The 27,985-nt window shown below is 30.2% G+C and overlaps 3 protein-coding genes across 5 annotated transcripts; 2 read left to right on the top strand and 1 right to left on the bottom strand.

Moving 5' to 3' along the window:
• The first annotated feature begins 243 nt into the window (after positions 1–243).
• LOC127086566 (GDSL esterase/lipase At5g22810) lies at positions 244–2,347 on the top strand. Its single transcript, XM_051027347.1, has 5 exons — positions 244–722; positions 885–1,015; positions 1,137–1,370; positions 1,598–1,853; positions 1,933–2,347. The coding sequence occupies exons 1-5, from the start codon at positions 485–487 to the stop codon at positions 2,124–2,126; spliced, it is 1,053 nt and encodes a 350-aa protein (XP_050883304.1). The 5' UTR covers positions 244–484; the 3' UTR covers positions 2,127–2,347.
• A 309-nt stretch (positions 2,348–2,656) lies between these two features.
• Positions 2,657–8,954, bottom strand: LOC127086565 (uncharacterized). 2 transcript variants are annotated; one of them, XM_051027346.1, is made up of 10 exons: positions 8,655–8,954; positions 8,127–8,478; positions 7,357–7,422; positions 7,084–7,223; positions 5,729–5,855; positions 5,318–5,469; positions 4,989–5,124; positions 3,889–3,970; positions 3,520–3,770; positions 2,657–2,946 (listed from the first exon to the last, which is right to left on the bottom strand). In XM_051027346.1, the coding sequence occupies exons 1-10, from the start codon at positions 8,711–8,713 to the stop codon at positions 2,809–2,811; spliced, it is 1,503 nt and encodes a 500-aa protein (XP_050883303.1). In that variant the 5' UTR covers positions 8,714–8,954; the 3' UTR covers positions 2,657–2,808. The 2 variants fall into 2 exon arrangements, with proteins under 2 accessions (XP_050883303.1, XP_050883302.1); XM_051027345.1 differs by having other exon boundaries at positions 8,127–8,510; positions 8,655–8,950.
• Positions 8,955–20,007: 11,053 nt separating this feature from the next.
• Positions 20,008–27,495, top strand: LOC127086564 (magnesium transporter MRS2-11, chloroplastic). Of its 2 annotated transcripts, XM_051027343.1 has the most exons (14): positions 20,014–20,572; positions 20,785–20,857; positions 21,012–21,082; positions 21,428–21,513; positions 21,632–21,722; positions 22,758–22,826; positions 23,718–23,798; positions 23,886–24,051; positions 24,422–24,467; positions 24,875–24,955; positions 25,458–25,540; positions 26,127–26,170; positions 26,278–26,395; positions 27,130–27,495. In XM_051027343.1, the coding sequence occupies exons 1-13, from the start codon at positions 20,198–20,200 to the stop codon at positions 26,371–26,373; spliced, it is 1,362 nt and encodes a 453-aa protein (XP_050883300.1). In that variant the 5' UTR covers positions 20,014–20,197; the 3' UTR covers positions 26,374–26,395; positions 27,130–27,495. The 2 variants fall into 2 exon arrangements, with proteins under 2 accessions (XP_050883301.1, XP_050883300.1); XM_051027344.1 differs by lacking the exon at positions 22,758–22,826 and having other exon boundaries at positions 20,008–20,572.
• Positions 27,496–27,985: the final 490 nt, after the last annotated feature.

Here is a 27,985-nt window from a genome sequence, read left to right as displayed (position 1 = left end):
TAGTACAGCATAATTAGAGATATAAACATAAAAAAATTATCATTGCATTTTTAAATTTGAAGACCAACTTATAAAAAATATTTTAAAAAAACCAAAAAAAGTTATTGTTTGCTAGCTACTAATAAAAAAGCTGTTTATGACTAATATTAGCATATCCACTTGTCAATTTATAGTTACCTAGAACAATGAAAGCATGCAATCACTTTTCCAAATTCACCAAACTTAATTAAACAAATCATCATTCACTTTTCCATTTTGACTTCTGCACCTATTAACAGTATAGTTGAAGCTTTCACAGTTTAAGCATTTATAACATTCTCGAAACTCCAACCTTTTCTACACCACTGCAATGCATGCTAAACCTTCAATGCACAAAACCACCTTTTTTTCAGATCATCACTTCCCAACACATATCTAAAAAATCCTTCTCTCTCTCTGAAAAAAACTCATTGCTGAACAAGACTTGAAAGAAGTAGAAAAAAACATGAAGCATTCAACTTATTTCTTGACTTTTTCTGTTCTGGTTATGGTGTTCAATGTGGTTAAAGGACAACCTCTTGTCCCTGCATTGTTCATATTTGGTGATTCTGTTGTTGATGCAGGAAATAATAACAACTTGTACACATTTATTAAGTCAAATTTTCCTCCTTATGGAAGAGACTTCAAGAATCACATGCCAACAGGAAGGTTTTGTAATGGAAAACTTGCAACAGATTTTACAGGTATTTTGTTCCTCCTTCCTCAAAACCATCGTTTAGTGTCGGACATCAGTGCGCGTCTATGCAGTTACATACATGAGCATGCATGCATGCGATGATCTATCAGTGTCGTGTCTGGTACCTGTGTTTATATTTGATCATTGTTGAATTTCTTCACTATTGCAGCTGAAAATCTCGGATTTACAACTTATCCACCAGCTTACCTCAACTTACAGGTTAAAGGACAAAACCTCTTGAATGGTGCAAACTTTGCATCTGGTGCTTCTGGCTTCTATGGTCCTACAGCCAAACTATATGTAAATAAATATATACATTTTCATGTTTGAAACAAAACAAATCTCTTTTTCTTTTCTGGTTTATTTTGAATATATTGGTTAGTCTTGGTTTTATTTTTATATTTGTTTCGTTTGGATCTAGCGCGCAATTCCATTGGACCAACAACTGGAACACTATAAAGAATGCCAGAATATATTGGTGGGAGTAACAGGACAATCAAATGCTTCAACGATTATATCTGATGCTATATATCTTGTTAGTGCTGGTAGCAGTGACTTTGTTCAAAACTATTACATAAATCCTTTACTTTACAAGGTTTACACTGCTGATCAATTCTCAGATATTGTTATGCAAGATTATATCGTTTTCATTCAGGTATGTCTTAATCTAATGTTTAACTATTACCAGAGCCGTCTTAAATTTTTGGTGGTCTTGTGTATTGCTCCCAGTGTAGCCAAAGTTCAACCCTGACAAAACGAATAACAATCTATTTAGCCACGGTTTAACTCTGTCAAATGCGTTATGAGATTCTATTTAACCATTGTTTAAACGTGATTTTGATTTGAAGTTTCTAAATTGCAAACATGGATGTTATGCTACAGAATTTATATGCACTTGGAGCAAGGAAAATTGGTGTAACAACATTACCTCCATTGGGTTGTCTGCCGACCGCCATCACTCTCTTTGGCTCTCGTAGCAATGAGTGTGTGGAGAGGCTAAACACTGATGCTGTTAACTTCAACAATAAGCTAAACATCACATCTCAGAACTTGCAAATATCACTTAGTAACCTTACATTGGCTGTCCTTGATATCTACCAACCTCTCCATAACCTTGTCACTAAGCCTGCAGAAAATGGTAAACTAGTAAACTCCAAAGTTATGTACTTGTTTCCAGTTTGTTTAATCTTATTATCGACATGCAACTCTTTTCACAGGATTTTTCGAAGCAAGGAAGGCTTGTTGTGGATCTGGTTTGATAGAGACGTCTATATTGTGCAACAAGGACTCCATAGGAACATGTGCAAATGCTTCTGAATATGTGTTTTGGGACAGTTTTCATCCATCTGAGGCTGCAAACAAGGTTTTGGCTGATGGTTTGCTGCTTTCTGGCATCTCCCTCATATCCTAATCCAACATGTTTTGGGTTATTATCAGCTCTGTCTATTATGATTACTATCATTATTTAGCTTTCAAGTGGTGTGTGTGTGTGGTTGCTGCTGTTAAATGAGTTTGGCTTATGTATAAGGAGTTTGAATATGATTAATTATAAAGCTCACTAGGTGTTTCATTGTTGTAATAAGACCATAGTTTTTGAGAGCTTTGTGTAAATTTTCTGTTTGAGTGTTCAAAGTTGTTCATGTTAGATTTGCCAAAAAATAACAAACAGACTAAAAAACTATGACTTCCATGTGTAGTAACAGTGATTAATAGTGAAAACCAAAAAGTAACAAACTTAGAATTTTAAAAACGGGGACTTCATGTGTAGCAATAGTGATTAATAGTGTGTTTGGAAAACAATTTTTTCACCAACCTTTTAATATGGAGGATGCAAATCAGACTTTGAAAAATCTGCTTGAACAAATCACATAATTTCTTTGCTGTGTATTTTGAACACACTTATACTTCCTGTTTTATTCAAGGTCAAACAAAGCATGACCATTCAAACCATTAAACTTCATAATTTTTTTATATTGGGATTTCTTAACTCTCAATGGCTTAGCTAACTGAGGTTTCAAGAGTGAGTTAAACAAAACTTGTCAAACCTTCAAAGATTGTTTGGAAAACAGTAATTCACAATATAATGAGTAATTCTACTTCGAGAATTTGTGACAACAATCCAACAACTTTTTTACATCTGTCTCGCTTACAAAAGTTTCAGCATTCCCATTATTCTCAGCTTCCTCCCTTACAGCAGTCCACTGATTCACAATGCTGATTATTCTCACGAGCTGTTATTCCAAAGGTAAAGGGAAACAAATAATAGAAAAAAACACACATCTACACAAATAAGCATGTCAACCTAAATATCAATACACGCGGCTGGCCTTTTATAGTTAGACTTAGCTGCATTGGGATGGTTAGTAGCAGCAGATTGGATAAACAGTAATTAAGTACATGTTTGGTAAATCATTGGGTTAGAAAAAATTGCATCAAAAAGGTTAACACAAAAGCTTTGATGTATAGCTTCTAAATTTTCACATCAAAAAATGCCTCGAGATGGAAAATGTCATTCCAAACGCCATACCAAACATACGCTTATGCATATAAAAGTTTATGTAAAAGCAATTTCCATAACAAAAGAAAAAATAAAGTCAGTTCAAAGCAAATTACTGCAAGAGGAATCAACATGGATTTATAATTATATAATCACGACAGCATGCAAACTAATGCAACATCTTATTTCTAAAAAACTGAAACCTCATCCCAAGAATTGTGATTCTTCAAAATTTTCAATTCCTGTCATTCAAAGGGGGCCTCAAAACAGCAAACGATAAACCGAAAGAACTAAATGAGAAGGATACAGATGTGTTTCTAGTATCTGCTGTTGAGCCAGGGCTGTAGTCAACACATTGTTGGTTCAGAAGCTCATCTTCAATCAAATCAATTCTTCTGACAAGAACCAAAACAAAATGACATAAACTTGATGAGTTCATTTCAGTTTCGTGTATTCTGACTAATATTCTAGCAAGTACGCTCCAGATTGCATTTCTTGCCTCCAAATCATCCGAAGCAAAAGGAAATATATCAAGCAGACCACCTAAGAGGCACCAATCTAGAAGGCACAATGTCATTTACCATTATACAACTAATTCAGGTACACCAAAAACAAACAAACAAATAAGTAGAGCATTATAGTTTATGGATGAGAGTGAAAGAGATATATGTTTTACCTTGTGATATTTCGGAAACGCGATCAACATCAGACAAAATATTTGCAATAAGAACTGCAGCAGTAACACAACAGTTCCCAACCTACAAGAGATACGACCAATACACCATTGTTTTTCAGTTATACAAATCATTTTCATTTCTTATCAATCTATGAGAAGCACATAGTAAATAGAAAGGGGCATAATAGCATGTAGGTCACAAGATGACACTATTTCAGTTTTATCAACAATATTACTAGTTCATACCATTTTCTAAACCAATTTAGAAAGTAGGTGTTTATTCTTTGAGAAATCATTTGATTGGATACTTGGTCTCAACTTGGACAGCCTGATTAAGTTGCCGCATTGAGTTCACTTCTCAACTGAATTTACAACAACAACAACCAAGTCATATTCCATTAAGTGGGATCTGCTACATGGATCAACTTCCGCCATAATGTTCTATCTAAATCGTTAATCTCGAGATTTTTCTTAATAACTTCTCTGATAGTCTTTCTAAGTCTACCTTAATTGAATTTAGCCTCAAGTATTAATAAAAATCTTCCATAGCAAAGAAGGAAGACCATTCTGGTTGAAGTACAAGGAGCAGTAACTTATTTTCTCAGCAACGCTGATATATTTTTAAAAAAATAATCATCATTAAAATTTGTAAGATATATTCTAAGGTTGTTTTTTATGTGACATCATTGCCGCCCTTTTTCCCCAAGGATCCATAATATTTGAAAACCCTAACCCATCTTGTCTTACCGAGCAAAAAATCTATCAACAACTAATCATGACTAATAGAAAATTTGGAGTATATGTGAAAAATATCAAGTACACAATTCAACTGATGCTACTCAAGAGAACAAAGCAGAGAAAAGTAAAAGAATCTGGCAATTGGTGGAAAAAATTCTTGTTGTAAAATTATATAAGCTTGTAATGCATCTTGGAAGGGAAAAAATGTATTGCTCTTATTGGAGAAGTCATTATAACATTTGTGTGTGTTTTGTGAATATAGTTTTTCAGATTAAGAAACTCCTCTGAAAACATCTCAACTCAACAGTTGATGTAAACTAAATTGCGTCTTGACGAAAGTGTTAACTACAACAATACGGTACCTCGACTTTATCTGTGAACTTGACCAAGTTACATGCTAGGTGAAAAAGCTCTTTATTTGAACATATTTCCTGAGAATGACCATCTATAACAGAAAGGCTTTCAATTGCACGAAGAATTAAATCAAGAATTGAATACCTGAAATTTGAAGATATTATTAGGTTCTCAAATCAAATTCACCAGAATGTCTTTTGCAACAACAAATATTCCACCAGACTGCTGGATGAATAGTTACAAACATTGTCATGGATGGGGTCAGAATTGGCATCAGAAAATAAAAGGAACTGCATAATTTCATCTATGTGAAATGGCAGATTGTGGATCATGGTACCTTTCAGGTATTCGGTCACTCGCTAGTTTGCTTATCTCAAAAGTCAAGAGATTGATCAATATATTTGCCAAACCAAGCTTCATCATAGGTGGAAGAAGATCATCCACAACTTTTTGCCGGCTTTCTAATATAGCTAATATAAGTCCTGCAACCTGTTAGGGAATAAATAATCTTAGCTATTGATTCGATCATTTAGATGGAACTTGCACTCTGATTCAGAAAGAATGCCAAAACAAGTAATAAAAATTATCACATTACTTTTCCTTCCAAAATTGTTTATGTTTCTAGTGCAATATTTAGTAGCATGTTTTTCACAAAGTCCAATGCAAGAATACCTAGTTCAGTATCACCTCTGTAAAGATCAAAAAAGTTGAAACTATGATGAATAAGGAATTAGAAAGTATTCACTACCTTTTCTAAAAGCTGAAGGTTCAAAGTATTCTCTGCAATCCATAATATTTGACATAATACATGTTCGGACTGCAATGCCTCAGCCCATGAAATGGATTCGTCACTTTGAAGGCCCACAGTCAATAATCTGTTCTCAGAACACAAGAAAAGTTTGTAACATAAAAGTTCTGATCTTTTTTTAAAAAAAGTAGTATGACATGTAGATTACAGCACAACACAAATAAAAGTTTATGGATAGATAAATAAATAAACTAATAGAACATCATCCCCTCTTCCTATCTATTCAGGATGGTGTGTATCTGTGTGAATGTTCTTTTACAGAAAGAAATTTATGAAGGAAGAAGATAATAGTTCAAAGAAAGTGGATGAGATGACACAGCTTCTCAAGAAAATAACACTGAAACAATAAAACTAGAGCCTAGGTATTGAATCATGTAGCAAAGCACGCCAATATCACTAAATGGCTCAGAAAGAACCGGTAATAAAAAGGCCATTAGTAGAATACCAAATGGTGGCTAAAATAATAACCATGTGCAAAATAAGTCCAGAGGAGAACAAGAGCCCTTTAAAGTTCTAGAATTTCCTCTCCAGACATATACAACAAAGACTTGCAGAGACAAGACTTTTGCCACAATATTAGCATTGATGTGAACCAAAACCTCTGAAATCAACAGAAGAAATTTACGCAAGTCCCTAGGACAAATCTACTGGTCACCAAAAACCCTACACATCGTACTCTAGGAAAAAGCGGCTATGAAACAATTCAAAACGAAATGATCCGTAGTTGGTAAACTAGAATTATATAGACATTTTTGGGAGAGAAAGCAATGAGATTCTATGCTGCTACATGCCATTAATGTTACTGAGAATTATGTATAAACAACAATCCAAACATGATATTTGACCATAGGCGAAGCTTTAGAGACTCTATTAGGAGAATGGGTAAGGAACAAATGACAAGATTTACAGGATAAAAGATTCCAAAGTCTTTCGTCAGGATTAGGAGAAAGATGAACAAGTTCAGCATAAGTACTCAGTAACCTCGCGAACAGGCAAATCCGTGAAGAAAAAAAGCTCAAGAGGAAATAGACGGAATAGAAAAGGCATAATTATATCAGCATGGAACATGCACATATATTTTCTTTAAAAAATAAAAACAGACATAACATTTGATACTAGCAAGTGTTTCTTTCTCACAGTAATAAATTAATAATGCTTAAGGAAGCAGAAGATAAAAAATAAAATTAAAAAACAGGGATAACAATATGGAAATAGTAACCAATCAGGTAACTTGGTCCCTGACGAAAATGAAAGTGAGAATAACTACATCTACATGTGTCAGAGAAGCATTATACCTAGATGTTTCACATAGGCATTGAGGATCATCCAGAAATAATCTGTCCACAATCATCTCAATCAGTCCTTTAGTGGAGACTATACACTTCATTAGAACTTCGTGGCAGGCAAGGTTCCCAATAATTCCTATGCTAACCTCCTGCAGAATGTAATAAATACAAAAATATGTGATGAAGTAACATTTGATCTTCTAATCACCTCATCATAGCTTTATTTTCAGACCATTAAAAGAATGCACACTGATCATGGTACATATTTATATATTGACTTACATTAACTCGCATGGATTTGCAATCATTGAGATTTGCTAAAAGAACTTCAAGTATGAGATTCTCCACCTGCAGGATTAAACCATATAATCATCTTGTTTTAGTTTATACATTAAACAGGTTGAAAGGCATAAAACAATGATGACCGAAATGTGTTTAGACCTCAGGTGAGTTGAAGTTTCCATAATGTTTCTATACCGATGAAAGGAATGGATGCTTAACTGATGATGAGCAGAGTGGTCATGGTTGGAAAACACACACCAGAATACATTCAAGCAATCATTAATCATCATAATCTCAAAAATCTCACACGAGTGAGATTTTTCAGCCCAAAATGGTTTGCTGAGGACCAGATTATGGCTGCATAGCACATCGAATGAGCTCTTACATGGAGAGAGAGCACTGACGAGAGCATTTGTGAATTGAAACTAATATATGATGTATTTCAGTGAACATTTGAAAATGCATGATTTTGATTGGTTTTGTAAATTTTAATTTGTTTAAAAATTGAGTTTCAAGTAAAATGACTTATGTTTATTGTTTTCATATCTTCACTCCAAAAGCAATTTAGTAAATCTCAGATCAAATTCTTCAACAAACACAAATAGATTTTTTTTTATCATTTCTAGTCAAACTGAAATTTGAACACGAAATTAACTGACTCATTAACTTTCCTAAAACCTCTATTTAAAGATACAATCAATTCTAACACTTTTCACCAAGAACATATAAAGGAGAATTCAAATGAACACTAAACAAAAATAGAGTAGTACCATGAGTTCTGCATGTGTTTTACTGGCAGCTAAGTCCCACAAAATACAACCGTATTCTTCCCACTCGTCCTCTCGAACCGAGTCGCCAGAACGTTCAAATCCGTCACTCTTATCCTGATATTCTCCCAGCGCATGAGAAGATTCACAGGATTCATCATCAACATCCATATTTTCATGTTTATTCTTGGATAATCCAACGCGATCGTCGTTACAAATAGGTGCAGATGACGGTGCATCCCCTTCTTTATCATCATTATCGGTGACCAATCCTTGGCTAGGGCCTTTCGAAACAACTCCATGAAGAGAACCAGAATCCAAAGGAAGAAGCTTCCTTATCAAGGAGATTATATAACTAGGATCAACAGTGGTTGATAAATCAAAAAACTGCATCAGGAATAATTCAAAAAATCGCTCAATACGAATTCTAGGGATGATTATTTGTTACAGCTTCTTTGAAAGTGAAAATGGATCCGAATGCAAGTGAAACTAAAATAGAGTTTGTAATTAAGGTGAAGTTGTGATGATAACCTCGTGTGCCGGAGCAGAAGGATGATGCGTGGGACCATCTCGTTCGTGCTCTTCTGCATCTTCTTCAATGGCTGGATTTCCCGGAACCGCCATGGGTTTATTTTGGCTTGTGGTTGTTCACTCCAATTTCAAGCTACAGAGATGAGAGTGAGAGAAGTTGCTTGAATTTGAGGGTTTCTTTTCCCCCGCGCCTCTTCCAAAAACACCCGGCTCGTATTCTACTATTTTGGTATTTTCAATTCAAGATTTGAATTGCAACCAAAAATAAAAATAAACTTTTTAATAAATCCAAGTTTTGTTAACTTAAACATTAACGCTAAGAATGAACTCTAACTCTCGTTATTGTGTGTATAAGTTTTTAAATAGTTATCACCATTTCGTAGATTAGAAAACATAAATAAGTAGACGAATAAATTTAATATTTTTTTTATAATTATTGTAATTTTATTCAATAATTTAGAACATATTTTTATAAATATTTAGTATTGAAAAATTAGGAATAAATGTGAAATATTATAAAAACATAATATGTATAAATGTGAGCTTAAAATATAAAAAATAACAATGTTAAAATATAAATAGTAAACTTGAAAGAGCTCACTATAAATTATTATCGTCGTGTATTTGAAATTTTTATAATAAAAAATTTAAAATAATATAATAATTTACATCTTTAACTATATATTAATATTTTTATATTTATAATAAATATATCAATTATATTTGTAGAATTTATATGGATTATTATCATTTTGACTAGAAAAATATTTGTAATAAAAAAGTTGAATTTAATAGTTTATATGTTAATTACATATAATATATTTATCTAATAACAAATAGATAAATTTTTGATATGAAACGTAAATAAAAATATCGAAAGTAAGAATAATATATATATATATATATATATATATATATATATATATATATATATATATATATATATATATATATATATATATATATATATATATATATATATATATATATATAAAAATCTTTTAGCACACCATCTTCCACACTTAACTTTTTTAATAATACTTTTAGAAAAAATATTTTTTTTGAAATTTCAAAATATATACCTACAAAATAAATATAAAAAAATTAATCTCAACAAAAAAATTATGAAAAAAATAAAATAAGAATCAGAAAACAAAGTAAAACACAATAATAATAAATTTAATATAATTTTACTATCAAATTCATACATAGCAGAAAAAGATATAAGATGGACAATATCTTTATTTAAAATATTTTTGTGATTATACACCTATAAAAAAAATTAAGAGTGAAAAAAAATATAAAGTGAATAATATTTATACTAAAAAATGTATTTTGTGTATTTTCTAAACCTGTGTCTAAAAAAAGCATAACTAAAAATTAATTTAAAAAGTCAAAAGGTAAGGCATGATAAATAATTTTTTTGTTATTAATTAATAATAAGGAAATCAAATATTTTGTTTATTTTTTATTTTTGGTATAGACTTTTATATGACAAAAGAGGTTAATAATAATAATAATAAAACCACGTGTTTTGATATTTTAATAGAGACTTTTTTTTATGGGTATTGATATATTTATGTAATGGAGATAATGGAGTTAGTGGATTAGTTATTTGTTAAGTTACTACAAATAAAAATGATTAATAAAATTAATAGTAATAAAAATAATAATAATTGGTGAAATATTTTATATATGTTAATGTAACATATATATATATATATATATATATATATATATATATATATAAAGAGAATTAACCGAGTTAGTGAGTTAGTTATTTATCAATTATTATAAGTAATAATTATTGGAATCAATAAAAATAATAATAATTATTATTATTATTATTATTATTGATGGATTTAATTGAGTTAAGGGTGAAAGTGGTTAGTGAGGAGAAGAAAAAATAAATTAAGAATATATTTAAAAATAATTTTAATATTAATAATAATTACAAAAGCATTTATTATGGTGGAGATTGTATAATTGAGTTAGTGGTGGTATTGTTTAGTAGAAATAAGAAAATAAAAATGAACAGGAATATTTTTAGAATAATTAACTAATTAATGATAGAGAAAAATATTTAATTAATTAATTAAAATATAATTAATGGAGAATTAAGAGAATTATAATAATTATAATAATAATAATAATAATAATAATAATAATAATAATAAATCACAAAGAGAATGATATGATTGAGTTAATAGTGGTAGTGGTTAGATGTGAGAAAACTAATAAAATTATATAATAAATTGATAAAACAGAAAATTTAAAACATATAATTGAATAATATCTTACTTTCATATGCAATTCTTTATTCTATTATGGCATGCTAATACTTCAAAGAAAAAGAGAAATGAATAAATAAAAAGAAAATATAAGTAAGAAATAGAAACAAATAATAATAAAAAATAAATAATAATAGAATGAACTAATAAAGTAGATAAATTATAATTAATAAATATCTAAAAATAATATATAATTAGAAAAATAAAAACAAATATTTTTAAAAAATATATAATAATTTAATAAATTAATAAAATAAAAAAAATTAAACAACATAATTCAATAATATTTTACTTTTTTCTTCATCCTTAACATGCTTATACCTACAAACATTCTAGACACTCGTTCTAAAGTTCAATATACATAACCATGTTGTAAATGCACCATGCTGCATCCTTTTAAGATGTATTAGTATTTCATATCTAATGTTATGATGAATGATGAATTTAAATTTCTCGTAATATAATATTCATTCTTCGTTTCATTTTCTACAAAACAAAATATCATGAGACACTAATATTGCTATGGCCAAATACTTTTAGAACATGTCAAAATAAATATGTGGCATTAAAATCTTGATATGAAAGGTAGAGATAGAGATAGTTTATGTGCATAACTAAATACTCGATAAAACGTCTATCATTATACAAATGCTAATACATTAAAAAGAAGAGCAATTGGACACACATCAATGAATTAACATAAACTCCACTAATACATTCATCTTCTAACCCTCCATCTTTCACATTTCATACTAATACTTTAAAATTTGATACCTGCAAAAAAAAAATAACAAATATTAATAAATTTAGAAGAACTTTAAATTGAGGGCTCTTGTATGAAAAGAATTAATATGGAAAAGTGAAAAGAGAAAATAACTTTAAAAAATAGAAGTTGCTATAAATAGGTTGTGGAAGAAGTTAATAAAATTAGTGGGGGTAATAGTTAGTGGGATAATTATGAAAGAAAGAATAATTCAATAAATAAAAAATAGTAGAATAAATTATAATAAATAAATAATTACAAATATATCTTCCATTTTGGTGTCAAAAATTGCTAAGTGACTTTAAAAAAATTATATATAAGATATTATTATAATTTAAAATGTTAACTAAAAATTAAAAAAGAAGTGGCTAGTAGTGGTTACTTAAAATATAGAATTATTTTTATATGTAAAATTATTAGTTAGTGGGATAATCATGAAAGAAAGAATAATTTAATAAATAAATAAAAGAGTAAAATAAATTATAATAAATAAACAAATAAATAAATAATTACAAAAATGTTCTCTATTTTGGCACAAAAAATTTCTAAATTATTCAACAACTTTTATATATCAAAATATAACTTTGTATATAAAATGTAATTAGATTTTAAGTTGTACATTTTAAATAACATTTGAATGATTTTAAGACATCCATTTGTAAGATTACTCATTTATTTTCAACTTACATAACATTCTTCCTACCCTCCATCTTTTTTTAATGTCTTCAATTTTCTCATATCTCACATCATCTTCAAGCACAGCTGAATTTATTATACTTTTATCAAGATATATTTTTTTATTGATAATGTTATTTCTATAGTATGAATTCTTGCAATGTTGTTCTTCAATTATATTTGTAACAAAGTCTATGAGTATACAATAACATTATAACGAGGTTTTGGTTTCTCTTTAGGGACGATGTCGGGGTTATGTTTCACTAATTTCATTAGTTTGCATTGTTACCTCACTTCTTTGTTTTTTACTTTGTCACCTTAATTTCCAAGAATAAATCTTTTATGTTCACTTAAGCGATTTTATGCCTAATTCTTTGGTTAGTGCTTTATAAGTGTTAGTTTCTAAATTAGAGGAGATCATGGAAAAAAACTTGTTTCCCCATTACCAATATGTCTTTCTAAAAAGTAGAATATTGGTGAATTAAGTGAATGGCTAGTCTAAGAAAGTAAAAAAGTCTTGTCTCATTTATAAAGTAGATTTTGAGAAAGCTTATGACTCTATGAGTCGAGAGTTTTTGGATTATATATTGATTAGATTTGACTTTAATGATAAGTGGAGGTTTTGGACTATAGCTTGTGTTTTTGCTGGGAATATCGTGGTGTTGATAAATGATTGTCCAATTCAAGAGATTAACATTCAAAATAGTCTGAAGCAAAACTCTCGTAGCTCTCCTCCTTTTCCTTTTTGTAGTCGAAGGATTAAGTGGTTTGAATATTAGGGTCATTGAGTTGGATCTTCTCACTAGTTTTAACATGTTGTTTGTTTGCCTTCTAATTTTGTATAAACTTTATTATTGAAATTTATATTTAAATAGTGATAATACTCTTATCTTAGCAGATCCAATAATTGAAATTTTTTGGACTATTAAGATTATTTTTAGGGGGTTTAAGCTAGCATTTGACATCCGAATGAATTTCTTTAAGAGTAGACTCTTTTTGGATCCTACTGGTGACTTTCTTCATTGTAAAATTGAGACATTTCTTTTTAAATATATAAGGCTACCTGTTGGGGTTATTCATATCTGAAAAGTTAGTTGAGACCCCCTCGCTAATCACCTTTCTTAGAAGCACGAGTATGTTAGCTTGAGGCAAGTGGTTTGGTTTAATTTTGTGCTTAATGTTATCCATATTTTCCTCCTATCTTTTCTAAAGATGCCTGTAAAGGCTTTGAGGAAAATAGTTCAGGTTCAAAGAAGTTTTATGTGGGGAGACATTAAGGGAGAACCTAAAATTTATTGAGTTAGTTAGGATAATGTTTGTAAGCCTATGAGTAAATGTGGCTTGGGGGTTAGAGATTTTCATTTAGTTAACTTAACTGTTTTGGCTAAGTGGATGCGGTGTATTATCTCGTGTGCTTCTGGTCTTTGGAAAGATGTCTTTCTTTCCTATTATGTTACATCTATTGCTTATTCTTTAAGGAGTGGTATAGATTCAGGTTTTCGAAAATCCTCCTCTTGGTGGAAATCAGTTTCCCTTATTGACTCTAAGTAGGAAAACCTTTCTAATTGGTTTGTGGGTGGTATCACTAGGAAGATCGACTTAGGTTTTCTAATATATTTTTGGATTGACCCTTAAATTGGGAGCATACATCTTAAGGATATGTTTCCCAGGTTGTTTACGGTCATTGATTATCTTGAAGGGGTAGGAAAGGTAGGTATGTGAGTATATGAGAACCTCATTTGGGACTTTAAGTGGAAGAAGCCTTTTTTTTCTGTAAGGAACCTCTTGTTGTTGAATTCCTATATGTCATTAGAGGGCATATTTTATCTTTGGAAAAAAATAAGTTGATTTGGAAGCTTGCAAGGGATGGTATTTTCTCGATGTCCACTGCTTATCAGTCTCTTTTGGCTTCTTCCACTTTTTATAGACATTCTTCCTCCACTTTCAATATGTATCTCCTCACATTTGGGATAGTTGGGCACCTTCTAATGTGATTATTTTCTCCTGAAAACTTATCTTTGATAGATTCTCATATAGAGAGAATTTATTTAATAGAAAGGTGATCATGGACTTTGGTCTTACCATATGCCGTATTTGTGGTGTTTCAATCAAACCAACTTCTCACTTATTTGTCACTTGTGACTAACCTAGTAGTGTCTAGTATATGATGTTCAAATGGTTAAGGTGACAAACAGTTATTCCATTAAATCTTAGTCTTCTCTTGAGAGTTTATTTTCTTTAGGTGGTATGGCGAAGTTTATGTTTTTTTTTTCATGATTTGGAAATGTTGTGATCTTGATCATTTGGAGAGCCCGAAATGAGTTTTTTTTTTTATAATTATTCAATAAACGTGAAAGATATGAAGGAGAGAAATATTTTTTTTACTTGAAAGTGGTTTCTAGGTAGATCAATAGAGAACTATTGCACATTCATAGGATGACTTCAAAACCTTATCATTTGGATGTTGAGAATGTATCAAGTGTGAGTAGTGTGGATAATAGTCTCACATTGGTTGGTAATGTGGAGACTTGAGCATTTATAAGTGAGAGAATCCACTCACCTATCACCTTAAGATTTTGGATGAATATGTGGTGTGTCTCTCATAAAGGTGTGACTCTAAAAGAAGAAGTCTCACAATGTTTAATGCTCCCTATTGAAAAACTCTCTCAACAAATGGTATCATGAGCCTTTGGTTTTAGAAAAGGACCAACTTAGTTGTATCGAAAGTCAACGGCTCGCCGGTGTGGTGAATAAGAAACATTCCGTTGAAGAGTGTCAACGATGCCAGTGTGGTGAATAAGAAACATTTTGTACGGTACAAGGATTTGTGGAAGTAAGAAGAGCTTTCACTTGAGGGGGAACATTGTGGACTCACACTTTAGGAGGAGTGTTGAGAATGTATCAAGTGCGAGTAATATGGATAATAGTCTCACATTGGTTGGTAATGTGGAAACTTGAACATTTATAAGTGAGAGAATCCACTCACCTATCACCTTAAGGTTTTGGATGAATATGTGGTGTGTCTCTCACAAAGGTGTTGCTCTAAAAGAATAAGTTTCACAACATTCAATGTTCCATAGTAAAACCTCCCCCAACATTGGATTCATCAATAACAGATTGAGATTATGGCCAGGTTGAAAGTATGGTGTTTCTTTCCTCCTTCTTCTAGTGGTTTTTGATCAGGTGTTGGTGGTTTAGTTGGCTTAAGCTCTAGCTTGATCCTTTCTTATGGTGTTGTTCTTACAAGGTGGTTTTTGGGAGTTGACTTGTTGTGGTTGTCTGTTTTTTACCTTGTACATTTTTCTTCTTCTTTTTATATTTGTTTATTTTCTTTATTGTAGTTTTTGGTTCTTTTATATTTGTTTATTTTTCCCCTTCTTATGAGACATGAAGCTGAAATTAACTCAAATATGTACTGGTTCGGATTACTAACTCAGTTATAACTGTCTTAAGTTCCAAGGAAGGTGAGATAGAAATATCTGAATCTTAACATACTATCAGTATATTCATATTTTTTTCATCTAATCTTGGTTTAAAGTTTCCAGTTCTGCCAAAGTCTCAGATTTCTATATATTTTTATTCTGTCACATGATTCCAAGTTACTGCATTATTGTCATACACACGAACAGTTGAAAGTGGATGGAGATGCTAATATTCAGGATATATGTCCTACACATGAACATTTGAAAGTGGATGAAGATTCTCTATATGAAGCTGTTTGATTTAAAAATTTGTATTTTTCCAATGACATTTATAGTCCCTATACTATATACTACAATAGTATCAAATAAATTAATACAATATTATGAATATTTAATTTTAAGTGAGAGACAACTTATCGGTCTTCAAAGTCTATTTCCTAAATCATGATACTTATCTAATGCCTATACATCTATGACAAGTTTTCATTTATATTTATTTATTATAATAATAAATGCTCACTATTTTTTGGTTCTTTAAAAAGTGAAACTGTAACTTGAGCTTCTGAATAACCAATAGAAGTTAATAATATTTAAAACATTGTGTTATTATTATCCACGTCATGATGTGAGAGAGAATTTAAAATATGAAAAATATAAAGAAATGATATGAGAGAGTTTAATTGAAATACATTGATAATGTAAAAAAAATTTACACCGTCAGTTAATCATAGACGTCAGATATTAAAAGAAATTTGACTTTTATTTTAAAAATCTATAAAGTAATACAAACGGATGATGGTGATGAATCGACGGTGTAAAATTTTACACTGACAATGTATAGTAATTAATCTTTTATATATATATATATATATATATATATATATATATATATATATTTAAAAGAAAGGAATGATAAGAAATGTGGCAAATGTATTAATATGCATTTTGGCTTTTTTTTTTGTATGCTTAAAATTTAAAAGATTTGTTTTAATATTAAACTATAGAAATAATAATTAAAATATCTGTTTTAATACTTAAAGTGGTATGTTTTTGTAACATGCAGATAAATAAAAATTTGAATATTTTCTATTATTTTATGGTAGCTAATAAATATTAATTAATATAATAGTCATTTTAATGATTTTGGTAGTAAATTATTTTAAGGTTAATAATTTTTTTTATAAGAGAATAGACTTAATCAACATTCTGATTTAAGCAAATAATTTTATATCTAATAATTTTTAATAAATAATTTTCAAAATTCCTGCTTTTAAAAATAAAATAATATATAAGAAAACTTTTACTTTTAAAATGAAATTAATGATTTTTTTAAAGTTAGTTTTATGCATAAAAGGTCATGAAAAGATAGATTTATATGTTTTACTAAACTTCTCTTTACTATAAAAATCTAATAATATGGTTTATAATTTATTTTATCATCACCTTAATTACTTTTAATATTCAATAAAAAATGGTTTTTATAACGTGCCTACAAATAGAAATTTGAATATTTTTATTTATTTATTTTATAGTAATTAATAAATATCAATTAATTTGATCAATTTCATTACCCTTCAATTTCTTAGCATTCACTTTCATAATAGTTATTATAATGATTTGGATAGCAAATGATTTTAAGGTTAATAATATTTGTGAGAAAATAGATTAATTAAATGATTTTATGATTAATAATTTGTATTAAATAAAATTTAAAATTATTGCTTTTAAAAGGAAAAAAATATATTAAAAAATTGCTTTTAAAATAAAATAAATGATTTTTTTAGAGTTAATGTTCATATATAAAAGGTCATGAAAAAAGATTTATGTTTTACTAAATCCTTTCTTTAATATAAATATATAATAATATGGTTTATAATTTACTTTGACTTATTTTTAGTATTCAATAAAAAAAATTCACATATTAAATTTGTGGTATTTATACATGTTTTTGTATCTATTATTAATTAACAAGAATACATTTGCAATGATTTGATATAAGTTTTTGTTTTAAGTTGTATTATAATAATGATGAGAGACTAGATGGTAGAGTAGCTTTCATCTTCATGTCATTTTTTGTTACGCTTGATTAATGATTGGGTCAATCATAATAGAATTTTTTCCATCCTAATGTCAATCAATTAATACATTTTAATATTTTATTTTTGCAGCAGACCTAATAAAGTAATTTCACATTGAACTACACTAATAAAATAATTTATTGTAACTTATCTTTTCTATTTTTATAGTAGGTCTAACCTTTCATTTGATACATTAATTAATGTTGAAATTATTTTATTTATTGATTTTGTTGCATATTTCTCACTCTTTGATGTATTGCTTATGTTAATAAATATTTGTCAAATTAAAATTATAATTTAGAATTGTTATATGATTTACGAATTTATTATTTATTAATAAAGAAGATATAGCATTTGTCTTAATTTATTTGAAATAAACTTGAAATTATTAAATTTATTTTTTTATTTCACAATTTAGTAAGTCAAAAAATATGAAGTGGAACTCTGGTAGAATTATTTTAATTGAAATTAAAATAAATTCAATTATGTTTAAGAAAAATTGTATAACTTTTTAAATTTTGTGTGAATGAACCAGGAAGAGAGTGCATATTCTAATATTATATTATCTCTATTCTAAAATTATTGACTTATTGTGTAAAAAAAATAATTGACTTATTTATAAAAGAAAATTAAAATGAATGATTTATTTAATGAAACATTGAATATTTTTTATTTTTGAATTTTAAGATTCATTTTCATAACTTTGGATTCAATATATTTTATTATGCATGATAAATAAATATGAGTTTGACAAAATAAAGAAAATTAAATAACGACAAATTCACTTTGAGTCAAATATTATAACTTGAAACTTTAAAGGGAATTTTAAAATTCAATGCTTACTAAAAAATATATATCAAACAAATATTCATATAGATCGATCTAATAAGAAATATAATAAATATTCATGTTTAATATATAAATAAAATTGTCTAGTGACAAAAAAAGTACAATTGATCTATTATAGAATAAATAATTATAACTGATGGGTAATACATAAATTATTTATTGTATTATATATTGTAAAGATTAAAATTATTGTAAGATATTTTCAGATGAATCAATATCTACTCAATCATCTTTATCTATGTGTACCATACAAATAAATTTATATGGGAAATAAATTTATACAAATAATTTATTTTTGCTATAAACATGAACAATTTTATTATTGATTTAAATGATTTTATAAATATTTTCAAAATAATAATAATAAAATACATTATTGATTCGAATATATTTATATACGGAAATAACATTACTATTGATTAAAATATTTTTATAAATAATATCAAAACAAAAATAATATTTATATATGGAAAAAAATACATTATTGATTAAAATATTGTATATACGAAAAAAAATACTACTATCATAATCGAAAACAACTTTACTGATACAAATATTGAATAATAGAAATTTATGGACCATATTTTTTAAATATATAAACAAGATTAAGAGAAATTATTTAAAAAGATTGAGTGTATATTTTAAAATTGTTTTCACTTTTATAAAATCATTATCTTATTTATAAAAAAAATTAAAATAAATTGATTTATCGCATACAAGTTTCATTATTTTTTTTATCATATTATTCATAATATTACTGTTTACATTTCATATTATACTTTTATTAATATTTTAATTTAAATTTACTATTATTTTTAAATTTATTCTTTTATTCAACTTTTAATTTTTATAATAGTTTATAAACAAATATGCGTTTCAAACTCGTATCTTGCCAAACTCGTATCTTATGCCTAGGTACACCACCCTTGATCCCTTTTCTAACATCTTTTAATCACAACATTTAAAACTAAATTAAGAGCGGCATGACGCAAGTTCGTACGGACGGACTAGTTACCGGTGTTAAAACCAGAAGAGGACTCACTTCTCTTCCCGTGTTCTTGCACGAGATATGTTACGATTTGAGTCACATCCTCACCTGTAATTTTAATTTGTAGCCAAATATCAGCCACATATAATATTGCCCAATAGAAAAATATACATAAATCTTCCACTTTTTGCCTTTTTCTGCTTATTATCCTATCCTCTCACCGGTCCCATCAACTTCACCCGAACAAAGATACTGTAATGTAAAATTTAAAAAAAACATTAAATTATTAGGATTTAGGAGTATAGTAGTAAATAAAAATCATCAAATAACAATAAAATATCCAAATTCGAATAAACTATTAATCTGTTTCGTTTTAATCGTTACGCAGAGTGAAACACAGCTCCAACTACCTCATTCTGTTACCGGCATGCATAACCACCGTAACCGTCGCCGTAGTCTCTTCTGAACTAAATTAACATGGCTTTAACTTTAACTTCAACTTCGACGCACCTTCGTTTTCAACCTTTACTCTCGCGCACCAACTACGTCATCTTCTCCGACCTTACCGAATTCCGTTCTCTTGAAACACGGAGTCATGATTCTCTCACTCTTCTTCGCCGGAGAAAGATCTCTGTTACGTCACCGTCGGCTCTGAAGCCGGTGAAATGCAGTAGATCCACGGAGGAGAAGCAGTGGAGCGAGGCGGAATCCGTCGCATCTGACGCCGATGAAGATTTGGATGATTCGAATGCTCCGGCTCTGAGGCAAACTCCTTCTATTGAGCCTCAGAGGATTGCAACTACCTCTTCCGGCGATTCTCCTTCTCTCGGAATTCGAGAACCTGTTTATGAAGTTCGTTCTGTTCACCTCCTTTTTCTCTCTCGATCTATCTTTAATGATTATTCTTAGTTTAGAAATTATGTTGTGGATTTTAGGCAATTTTTTATTACTAATTCAATGAACTAAAACCCTAGGAAGCTTTCTTAAATTTTGCTGCAGCTTCTCTAGTGTTACTAATTTTGCTTTTCTTACTCTGTTTTCTCTCTATTTCTGTATTTGTGAAGGTTGTAGAAGTGAAATCAGACGGGGCAGTATCGACTAGAAAAATCAACAGGAGACAATTATTGAAGTCGAGTGGTGAGTTAAATCAATTGATAATAATTGAGCTAGTATTTTATCTTGTTCCATTATTCATTCATGTAATCATGCTATGCTTCTTTCACTTAAAATAGGTTCAAGTTCAAACTAGCCAAGTAGTTTTTTTTTTTATGGTGAACGTTTATTTATTCAGGCCTTCGTCCCCGGGATGTCAGAAGTGTGGATCCATCACTGTTTTTGACAAATTCAATGCCTTCTTTGCTGGTATAACATTTTCCTCCTCTATCATTACTTAATACCTTGTGGTACTTGTAAATACTCACTTAAGTTTCGTGAAGATGTCCATGGAGTGCTCTTTGTAGTATTATTATTATAAAGTATGGGTAACTTTACTTAACATATGTTTGTTATTGAACTACATCCTATCTTATGCTTTTGTTGCTAATAAAAAGTTAATCAATAGATACACACTCATAAAAGTTAATCTACTCCACACACATGCTCATTCGTTTTGTTTCAAAAAGTTTACACCATATGTGGCATAGGGGAATACACAACATCAATATCAAGTTCTGTCCCTAACAATTAAATCTCATTGTTTTGTATTAGGTCCGTGAGTATGCTATACTTCTAAACCTGGGTTCGCTACGAGCAATAGCAATGCAAGATTGTGTGCTTATATTTGACTATAATCGGTATTGTTTTAATCTTAAATAATTCATATATTATAGGATGCATTATTGTCGCTATTTCTTTGATAAAGGAACACCAAACTAAAAACTGAACGTCTATCTCTATTGATTTTTTTACCAGTAAAGGTGGGCAAGCTTTTCTAGACACATTGCTGCCTAGGTTGAACCCCAAGAACAACAATGGAGGGCCATCAATGCCATTTGAAATTGAGGTCTGTTGGAATTTGCTTCTTCTCCATTTAACATGCTAATTGTTGAATTGGAGGAAAAATAGAATAGTTATATTCACTCCAAGCACAGTCTTGTGCACTAATGCTATGTTTCCTAACTCATTTTCTGCTACATTACATCATTAGGAAAACATGGTGATTTTTAGTACTACATGACAAAAGAAAGATTTCAATATGGTTTATTTTCAAGGGCTGAATTATGATAGTTAGTCTCAGACCTGAGTCAACTTAATAGCAGTGTCAAATTAAGATTCATATATTCTTACGAGACAAAAGAAAGAAAAGGGAAAACTAAACTGAATTTGGTTATTTTTCATGGGTAGACTCAGGTCTGAAAAACCTGAATAGCAGAATCATTATGAGAATACAGTGATTTACAGTCCTATAAGATAAAAGAAAGAAAAGAAAAACTGATTTGCATATGGTTTATTTTCAAGAATTGAAATATGATAGTTACACTCAGGTATGAATCAACATAATAGCAGTACTAATATAAAATTCTGTCATTCCTAATTTTATTTTGAGGAATGACTATAAACAAGAGAAATAGTAAAGTATACGTAAGGACATATTTGTGGCCCAAGGTTTGGAAAGGGTAGAATTGGTGGTTATAGTGAATGTCTAAAAATAAAAAAATAATGACACTGTTTTATCAAACAAAATGGTGCTTAAGGGTAAAAGATGAGGCAGAAGGATCTAAAGATGGTAACAATTCCAATGCAGAAAGCCAACAAAAGCGTGGCCTTAAAAGTCAGGTGCCGGAAGAGAAAGTATATAGGAACTTAAACTGGTCATGACTTTTGAGGAGTAGATTTCCAAGCAACTGGGTTTAAGTCTTGTTCCCTGTGGCAAATACCCTCTTTAAGAAACTAATGGTATTTGAATATTACAGTACATACTAACATTCATGACCAGTGGGTTACCATGGGTGTAATGTTGTTCTCATTTGTCATCGTAGGCATACTATTGTGAACTGTCTTCCACTCTTCCCCCTAGTTATCATGGTTGAACTTTCAGGTTGTCGAAGCAGCATTGCTTTCAAGAATACAACGTTTGGAGCGGAGACTGATGGACTTAGAACCTCGTGTGAGTATGGAAACACAGTGAGTAACTGAGTATGTTTATGTTGTTTCTTTGTGGTATGTGTGTTTTTGCGCATGTGTTAGTTTGTCTGTTTTTTTTGTTCCTATGACTTCGACAAGCAGTTGTTTCTAAACCTTCATCCGTTTAGGCCTGCAAAAAAACGGGGCGGGACGGACATGGTAGAGGGTGCTGGTCTAAAACTTTGGTCCGCCCTACTAAAAAATATGGGTGGAGCGGACTCGACAGACGTTGCATCCCTAAAGCCTAAAAGTTGCAAAGTTCGTGTTAATGGCCGCGGCCACAAAAGCCTGTAAAAATATGAGGCGAGGCGGGGCGGGGCAGACATGATTTAGGTGTGAGACTAAAACCTTGACCTACCCTGCCAAAAAATGCGGGCAAAACGGGCATGCCCGGAAGAACGGACCCATTTTTCCACCCCTACCTGCATGGGAGCAAAAACTGATTAAAAAACTATGGGCTTTAGCCACTACTTCTGTGTGATGTTTTCCTGCCACTTCTTCATGCAGACATTGTATAAGATCTTAACAGTATTATAAATGACATTTCACGAAGGTTTCTAACATTTTATTTAGCATGTTTGTTTGATTTAAAGATTGTGTAAAAAGTGATTTGTTTTTTAAAGCTTTGACATAGAAGCTGTCTTCTTTTTCCAAAATAAAAGTAATATTTCATGAAAAGCTGAACTCAACTGGCTCTTTCAATAGCACATATCTAGTGGCAGAAACTTCCTTACTTGCTGAAATATTTGATGTAGTAGATTGATATTCGCCTTCTTGGTTCATAAAAGATTATATATTTTCACCTTTTTTTCTGACTCTGAATCCTGTACCTGATTCGGATAGCCATTTTGTCTCCCCCTACTCGTGGCCCTAGGTTCAAGCTCTTCTTGAGGCGTTGCCAAATCGGATAACTGGAGACATATTGGAGCAACTTCGTATTAGCAAACAAACTTTGGTAATTTCTTCTGACTTTTTTCTCACTAATCTGCTGTGGTTCTGGGAGAAAACAACTAATTTTATTTGCTTTCTGCCAAATTGCTAGGTTGAGTTAGGCTCGAGGGCAGGAGCTCTCCGACAGATGCTTCTTGACCTTCTGGAGGACCCAAATGAAATACGACGGATGTGTATTATGGGAAGAAACTGTACACTTAATAAAGGAAACAATAATGTGGAATGCTCAGTGCCCTTAGAAAAGCAGGTTGCTGATGGTAAGCTGTGAAATATGGAGACATCGATACAGATCTTCTTATTCTGCAGATGACTTTACAAATTAGTCCCTATGTCTCATAATAAGTGTCTTATTTGAACTATGCGTTGTTCTCAAGAAAATGAATAAATATGTTAATTTTAATTATATATAATTTATTAAAATACCCTTATTAATTATAGTTAGTAGAATAGTTGAATAGAGTGAAAGTTAATAAATAAGGGTATAATAGCGGAAAAAAGTTATGAATATTGTATTGATATTGTAAAGAGACTTTTATTTCGAGGCAGAAAAAAGTGCAAAGAGACATTTTTTATGAGACGGAGGGAGTACAACATAGTTGCTAATTTGTTTTTTCTCATGATTTGTAGAGGAGGAGGAGGAAATTGAAATGCTTCTGGAAAACTATCTCCAAAGGTTATTCTCATTCTAAACTTGTGCATTACTTTTCATAATAATTATTGTGTACTCATGTGAGGATGTATATATGATATTTGTAGCATATATACGACAATATTGTATGCCTTCATGGCTTTTCTTATGTCAAATTTAAAAGGCAGTAGTCAAAACACTAGCATGGTGGAAACATGTTGAAACCAAGAATCTTATGCTTTTACTTACCATTAATATCCAGAAATCTCTGTTATCCATGTTGCAATTTCTGAAAGGAATCTGCATTATGAAACAAGTCTCTTAAAGTTTCAAACTCGACAATTAGTTGATGATTCTGACAAAGGCTAATTACTTTTTCTTTTTTAATAACTTTAACATTTTTGATGATATTTCGTCTCAAAGTTGACTTCTATGTATAAATGCACTTGCAGATGTGAATCTTGTCATGGTCAATCTGAAAGGCTTCTTGATTCTGCAAGGGAAATGGAGGATTCTATAGGTGTCAGTTTGAGGTTTGAATTTCTTTTTTTCTCTCTTCCACCAAGGCGGGTTTAGAGTTGTATCAAGTGATTGTGGATGTTAGGAAGTTAAGTGATCTCCAAAAGCTGCATTCTGCTAACTGTGGGATTGTGTTTGGACTGACATCCTTGGTTCCATTGTGAAGTCAAATTAAGCATTTAACCTTGCATTGAAGAATCACAATTAAGAATGTCTGAAATATTATTGCTTTCAAGTACTTCAATCACAATTAAGAATGGATGAAATGATATTGCATTCAAGGACATCAATCACAACTAAGAATGCATGAAATATATGTCACTCTTGAAATTAAAAGAATCATCTAAGTGTCTTACGTCCTTTGTTCAACATTGTTACATGGGATAATTAAAAACATCAGACACCATAGATTAGCTTAGCTTTTTAACCTCAATGCAAGAGAGAAATTTGTCAATGTCCATAACTCTCTGTCTTCATTAACCTTATTTGCTCTAATAACTTTCGTTCATTCAACAGCTCACGAAGACTTGAAGTTAGTAGAGTGGAACTGCTTCTCCAGGTTGGAACATTCTGTGTGGCAGTTGGCGCCCTTGTGGCAGGTACATGTTTTAGGTGGTTCTTTGACAGTATGTGCAGTTGGTTGTATAAACCCACCCATAGTTTTAACCAAACTTAATTTAAATGTTCACACTCTAGTCTACATTAAGCATTTAATGTAGATAATATTCTCAGGTAATAAATCAGTTCCACGTACCAGGAATTGAAGTGGACTAAAACTTGGCTAATTATAACTTTTGTTGGTGGTTTAGGTTTGCATAAGAAACAGCCGGAACTGCTCTTCTTAAAATCTAATAATTTTTTGATCATGTAGTTCTGAAGTTTTTCCAGATATTACTAGCATACATTGCATGATTTAATCATCTTGGTACATGATCGTTTGTTGTGCAAATTTGCTACTACAACCATTATGGCAGAATTATGCTTAAATATACTTCTCGGTGAAGCACTTTCAAGATTTAGAATCTGGAGTTGCCAATTTGATCTCGACAGGAATATGCAGTTTAAATAAGAACTTTGGCTATACCCATTTATAATTATGTGAAATACACGAGTCTGTCTGTTTTATTATTTGAGAGTATTATCTACATTACTTGATTTTATATCAAGATATATTCATGGTTTCAGGTATATTTGGCATGAACCTGAAGTCCTATCTTGAGGAACGTGTGGTGAGTTGCTGTCTAAAATCTTATTCCACGTATGACTTACTTTGTTCTTTTTGGAAGTTATTGGCAATCAGTCTTTTTAATTAACTATATTTGTGGATGGAATGCAGTTTGCATTTTGGCTAACTACATCTGGGATCATTGTTGGTGGCATTATTGTTTTCTTTCTTATGTATAATTACCTCAGAGCAAGAAAAATATTTTGATCGAGTGAAACTTCAAATATAGGTAATTTTGTTACTTCTCAGCTGTTTCCTCCCGCAAAAATGCTCTAATTTTTTTTTATCTTCGTAGATCTTGAGTACATGTATTATCATGATATCTACTAATAAAACATCTTTAATCCAAGATATGTAAAGTATTTTGAACTCTGTTTGAGGACTAATGATCTAACCTACTTACAAAATAAATTAGGCCAAGACTTTTTTAAAAATCTATTTAGCTAAAAAGACTAAACTAAAGGTATCCTAAAAGTCTTTTAAATCTGTTACCTATTTAGATAAATGTAAATAATTTAAAATTTTAACTACTATACATTTATAAGCAAGGTTAACATAGCCAAACATATTTTATCTTAACACATCATAACATTACTTTTAAAAACTTACTTATACTATGACAGGTTGATGAAATATGAATGGACGTGTTCAAGATTTGTTTACAATTTTTAGAGAAAAATTTCTTTTCGATGCCGATGCATGATTAGATGTGTACAAAAATTGTTAACTGCATACTGAGTTTTAAAGCTTTTTAGCAATCATCGAATGACTTATTTAAAGATCTTATTACAAAGTAGAACTCTAATTCAAGTTTTAAGTTTGGAAAAATGTTCGGGCTTTAGAAAGCTCGGCCCAGCCGAACTTATTTTGACCTCTACTTCTGAGGTTTAGTCATCAATATCAATATAGCCATAATATGCATTAAGTGGTACAAACCTGAAGGGATTCTGATTCATTTTTCAGGTTTTATTTTAAAATGCAAAGGAAAGTAAGCACGCATAAATGCAGGGATTGTGCATGAAGATCATCAATCATCCGAAATGGATTTGGAAGTATGCATGATATTACTCACATTATTGATGCTGTAGCATGCATTAGTTTTTATTCCTATTCCAGAGGGGGATATACATACAAATTTTCACTGCTTCACAAGTTCACAATAAGCTATGTGAGCCATCAAAAGACTCTTCACTGCTGTTGTTTGGGTGTTGTGTGCAAGTGCATTAAAACATTAGTCATATGTCACACTATCTTCAGAGACAGACATGTAATTACATAATTGTCAAATCTATTATATATATTAAACAGACTCCCAATATATTCATATAATCATTTTTGTCATATCATTCATATTTCTATGGCTTCTTCTAAAATTTAACTTCCCTTTTCCAAAGTCAAAATCACATACAATCTCTACTTAAGATCACGGGAATTCTGAATAACGCAAAAAAATATATTAACCTAATAACTATTTATATGTTAGCATAAAACTTATAAAGTCTATTTTTCTTGTAATTATTTTGTAATTATAAAATTAAAAAAATGCAAAAATATATTAAACTAATAACTCCTTACATATTCTCATAAAATTAAAATGTCTAATTTTATCAAGCCAATTCGAATTCTATCTGTAGGGGAGGTTGATAGGCAGATTTTTTTTCAAAACATAGTTGTCAACTAGAAGCTTTACAACCCATAAAATGGAGTATGCCTAACCCACTTTTGACGCAAGAAACTCGAGTTTTTTTTTTACCTTAGTAACCCCAATCTTTTGATTGAGCAACTAAATTGAGATTCAAGAAAGTTGGAAAAGCATTTG

This window comes from Lathyrus oleraceus, chromosome 5, assembly GCF_024323335.1.
Source record: "Lathyrus oleraceus cultivar Zhongwan6 chromosome 5, CAAS_Psat_ZW6_1.0, whole genome shotgun sequence".
NCBI classification, from domain to species: domain Eukaryota; kingdom Viridiplantae; phylum Streptophyta; class Magnoliopsida; order Fabales; family Fabaceae; genus Lathyrus; species Lathyrus oleraceus.
The sequence above is the reverse complement of the archived record's forward strand: the minus strand, read 5'-3'. Positions and strand labels throughout refer to the sequence as shown.